This window comes from Colobus angolensis, unplaced genomic scaffold, assembly GCF_000951035.1.
Source record: "Colobus angolensis palliatus isolate OR3802 unplaced genomic scaffold, Cang.pa_1.0 Scaffold70, whole genome shotgun sequence".
Taxonomy (NCBI): Eukaryota; Metazoa; Chordata; class Mammalia; order Primates; family Cercopithecidae; genus Colobus; species Colobus angolensis.
Genome location: NW_012120710.1, coordinates 5338158 through 5342866, shown reverse-complemented (window position 1 = coordinate 5342866; position 4709 = coordinate 5338158). Strand labels below are relative to the sequence as shown.

At 44.3% G+C, this 4709-nt stretch overlaps 1 protein-coding gene across 2 annotated transcripts in view; it reads left to right on the top strand.

Annotated features, from left to right (window-relative positions):
* Positions 1–2785: 2785 nt before the first annotated feature.
* Positions 2786–4709, top strand: part of LOC105501293 (C-X-C motif chemokine 3) — a 100098-nt gene continuing 98174 nt past the window's right edge. Inside the window, exons 1-4 of one of the 2 annotated variants that reach the window (XM_011927160.1) lie at positions 2786–3074; positions 3173–3296; positions 3411–3494; positions 4338–4674. In XM_011927160.1, the coding sequence (XP_011782550.1) occupies positions 2975–3074; positions 3173–3296; positions 3411–3494; positions 4338–4353 (324 nt within the window). In that variant the 5' untranslated portion in view covers positions 2786–2974 and the 3' untranslated portion in view covers positions 4354–4674. Of the gene's footprint in view, positions 3075–3172; positions 3297–3410; positions 3495–4337; positions 4675–4709 lie in introns of those variants that run through there. The other variant, XM_011927161.1, reaches the window with a different exon arrangement.

Here is a 4709-nt window from a genome sequence, read left to right as displayed (position 1 = left end):
TTTTTAAAGATTCTTCCATTTCTTTAAGAATTGTTGCTTGAATAAGTTTAAAGACTGCATAAAATCCTGGCATTCAACTCTTGAACAGAAATTATGCTTGCAGAAACACTTGTTCTAACAGGACAATTTATTTTTGTAGTCAACAGCATTATAAGGTTTGGCTTATAAAGATCTCATTGATACAAGTGGCATATAGGAAAAAACACCACCAACACCACCAACAACAAATCCTCTCCTTTATACTGCATTTACAAAAATAAGTGATTTTGATGACATTTTCCTCAGGAGTCAAGTTCTGCATAACCTGCAAACGTCCACTGAGTCTTGACATGTTTCATTTGCTTTATTCTCTTGCCGCTCTCCTTGTGTTGGGTCTGGAGACCATGATAGCAAACACTTTCTTATTTTCTTCAGTTATAAGAACTAGAGGAGAGATCTGGACAACATAATGCTGAAGGCAAAGTACTTAACTCTATGAAGCATGATGAACTGTCCAAACTGAGGCAACAGATATTTTGAGTTTTCATATTAGAACAAATATATACTAAATAAAAATTCAATTTCCTGTCTAGAAAGCTGGCAGGTAAAACTTGCACATGCTGTAATTTCATTTTGGTGGTATTCTAAATGGATTTAGAAAAATAAACTGAGAAATAAATGAATTTATTTTGGAAAAGTTGTCAATTTACCAACATGGCAAAGATCATACAGTGTCTGTGTGCCCTTCATCCTACTTCCTCGACAGTGAACCATTTACAACACCACGGTACACCTGTCAAAGGTAAGAAACCACCAATGACACGTTACTTTTAACTAAACACCAGACTAAGTTGGGTTTCACCAGTTTTTTCATTAACGTCTATTTCTGTCCAGGATCCTGTCCAAACTACCACACGGCAATGAGCTGTCACGTCTCCAGTTTCCTCAAGGAATTTAAGTAGTCAGCAAGATGTGAGAGAGGAAATCACTGAAAGAGAATGGAGCATGTGTATTACCTATAGTGTCCATTTTAAATTAACAGGAGATTTTAGCACACCTTTCTATCCTTTGCCCAAGATTATTGTAATGACATCGCAGATACCCGTGAGCACCAGTAACTACAAGACCATTTTGGAAACTGGGATTTTGGTGTTTATATGAACATCCTTTTTTCTAGGTTCTGCTTTGATTTCTTAAGGACTCACACTGCTTTATATCAGTTAGGGACAGTTGGGTGGCAGTAAGGGATACAGAAAATTTTAAACACGAAAAACACTGGGGAGTAAAACTTTCCATTAGATTCTTCCTTTTCCTTTTCAGAATTCATAGCAGGTTGAGTTTTAGTTTAGGCAATGTCAGGAAAGAAATAGCCTTTTAAAAATGAAAATAGTCCATTTTATGTATTTAACAACCATAAATTCATGGACTTAATTCATGATGTCCCTTACAAATCTTAACTCATTTCTCATAACCACCTTGGGCTAGGCACCGAGAGGTTTAACAACTTGCAGGTGATACTCTGCAACTAAATACGGGTAGCAAAGTTGCATGCTCTGTGGTTAGGGGCAAGTACTCTTACCCCTTGAGCTGGGCTGTGTAGAGCCCTGTGCTTCAAGCAGATGCCACTCCTGTCTCCTCTCCTCCATCCTACTCCACATCTCAGAGAGGTCTGAGAGCAACTTGTAGAACCACACTTAAACCCTCTAAAATTTAATGATGATTCATAATTAATTATCTAAAACTGTAGAAAAAGGGACAAAGGGGCCAGGTTAAAAGATTGAAATTCCAGACAAGAGAAAAAAGAGCCCTGTTAATGTTTCCACAGAAGGAGGGTCCAGCACTGAAGACCAGAACGTTCTACAGTAAATGGAATGTGATTTTTTGTGTGATCTGGTGTTTAAATGTCATCAGCAGGCAGCTGTTTGCTCCTTCAGTGGGAATGGGATTTGCACACCAGATACCTACTCTCCAGTGTCATTTGCAAAGACAGAACCAGAAACATTGAGCTCATGAGCCTGCTGGACCCAGCCCCTCCACAGCTTCAGAGTGACAGTCAGTGTCATATTTCTAGATCAAATCTGAATCCCTCCCACAGGGAGAAGATCTCCAGGGGATTTAACAAGTTCCAACATTTCAAAGGGAGGAAGGAAGTTATGCAGGATACCAAAGAAAAGGTCATTCTATACAGCCCTGGCTTCCACTGACACTAACACTGGATTCAACTTTTGATACTGATAATCTGTTGCCACCAAATGGAAGACCTAAGCAAGATGTTCTAAGTGTGATTAGAGAATACGCAAAAAAGGAACAAGCAGAACATTCTTCTCTGGAATCCGAGATGATGACTGTACTTTCACAGAGAGCTCTGATGTTAGATGTACATGAAATAGGCTAAACCGAAAATGAGAGAGGCAGAGACATGGAGGTTAACATAGAGGATACACCATATGGAGAGATGATAGCTGAGGTAAAACTCACCTATCTCCGGATTCCCAGCAAATCTGATAACTGAGGAGACAAAGCTCTTCCTCTAAAGAAGTCCTGCCTTTCCTGTCCTGGTTCTCAGGGGTCCCCCCAGCTCTTTCCTGCAACCCTACCCCATACGCGGGGGTCATCAGGGACCTAAGGTCCTCCTCACAGACTGTCTCCAGCGAGGTTTCCTCACCGCCCCTCTAGAAATTTGGGGCAGAAAGTGAATATCCCAAATTCACAGAGACCACTTGAGTTACTCTGGAGGGCAAGGAGCAGGCAACACCAGTGCCCCCCCCCCATACCCCACTCCACCCCGGAGGCGGGGCCATCGCCTTCCTTCCGGAATCGGGATCGATCTGGAGCTCCGAGAATTTCCCTGGCGCGGCCGCTCTGGGCTTTCCAGTCTCAACCTTGTATAAAAAGGGTTCGCCGATCTGGGGAAGCCACAGAGCTCGGGTCGCAGTCACCTCCCCGCCAGCTCTCCCGCTTCTCGCACAGCCTCCCGACCCGTCTGCTGAGCTCCATGGCCCTCGCCGCGCTCTCCGCAGCTCCCAGCAATCCCCGGCTCCTGGGGGTGGCGCTGCTGCTCCTGCTCCTGGTGGCCTCTGGACAGCGCGCAGCAGGTGGGTCCCGTCGTCCTGGGGTCCCCGGGACGGACGCTGCTGGGGTGGGCGCCCCGCGCCGACAGCCCCGCTCAATCAGCGAGTCTCTTCTTCCCTAGGAGCGCCCGTGGCTGCTGAACTGCGCTGCCAGTGCTTGCAGACCCTGCAGGGAATTCACCCCAAGAACATCCAAAGTGTGACTGTGAAGGCCCCAGGACCCCACTGCGCTGAAACCGAAGTCATGTAAGTCCCTCCCCGCGCTGCCGCTGTCACCGCCGAGGTCCTCCACTGTCCCGCTGCCCCAAACCCTGTGCCCAGTCCGACCTCCTGACTCATGGAATTCCCTTCTCTCTGCAGAGCCACACTCAAGAATGGGCAGAAAGCTTGTCTCAACCCCGCATCCCCCATGGTTCAGAAAATCATCGAAAAGATACTGAACAAGTGAGTTGTAATTTCCATGTACACAGGCGACAGAAGCCGTTGGTCAGAAATACTGGCATCTGTCCCCTAAAAATAAAATCAGGGAAATCCAGGAGTTAGCTGAAGGACTAGAAATTGTAATTATTATTTTCACAATTAAAGTTGCCATTAAGGTTACTAGTCTGCTCTGGTGCCAGAGGATATTTCAGTATTTCAGTGCCCTCCATTCCCAGGCCTAACCCCTACTGAAATAAGTGAGGGTAAATGTGCCTTTTTAGAATACCAAGTAGATTTGACTAACAATGCTAAAAAGCCCCCTGCCTGTTTTGGGAGGATGTTTATGTCAGTCTCTAATGGGTTTCAGACCTGAAAAATGCAATGTCTGGTTTGGGCACTTCTGGCCTCTCAGCCTTCTTGGTGAAGAGCAGAAACTTTGCATTGACACCCCAAGTGAGTTCAAGGCTAGGAGTCCTGTCAACCTTATTTAATCTCTTTGAGCTTTAGCAAAATAGGGTAGATAATGATAGTTATTTCATAAAGTTGTGTGCAGCTTAAGGGAGATCATGAATGGAAATTTCTAACCCAATGTGATAATCAGTGACCAATATATTTTGGCTTTTCAAACCAAGAATCTAGTTGAGTCCACAGCCACCTCTTTCTTCAAAAACAAACAAACAAAAAAAGTAGCATTCAGGAGTGCAAGTTTTCTGCTATAGAGGGCAGTGGTTAGAGGCAGACCTTCCCTGAGTGGAGGGCTGGGTGAGAGTTTGCATGGGGACATCCCTCCAAGCAACTTCAGCCACCAGTGTGACAGAAGAGCAGCCTTCCTTAGCACCTGCAACAGTAACCCTTTTCTCATCACAGGGGGAGCACCAACTGACAGGAGTGAAGTAAGAAGCTTATCAGCCTAACATTGACACTTCCTGCAGGATGGTCCCTGCCCTTACCAGAGTTGAAAATGAAAAAGAGAACAGCTGCTTTCTAGGGACACCTGGAAAGGACTTAATGTGTTTGACTATTTCTTATGAGGGTTCTACTTATTTATGTATTTATTTATTTTTGAAAGCTTGTATTTTAATATTTTACATGTTGTTATTTAGAGATATGAGTGTGTTTCATTAAACAGAGCTCAGTCTTGATTATTTAATGGAATATGATGGGTTTTAAATGTGTCATTAAACTACTATTTAGTGGGAGACCAAAATGTGTCAGGCACCTTGATAAATGATAGGGTGG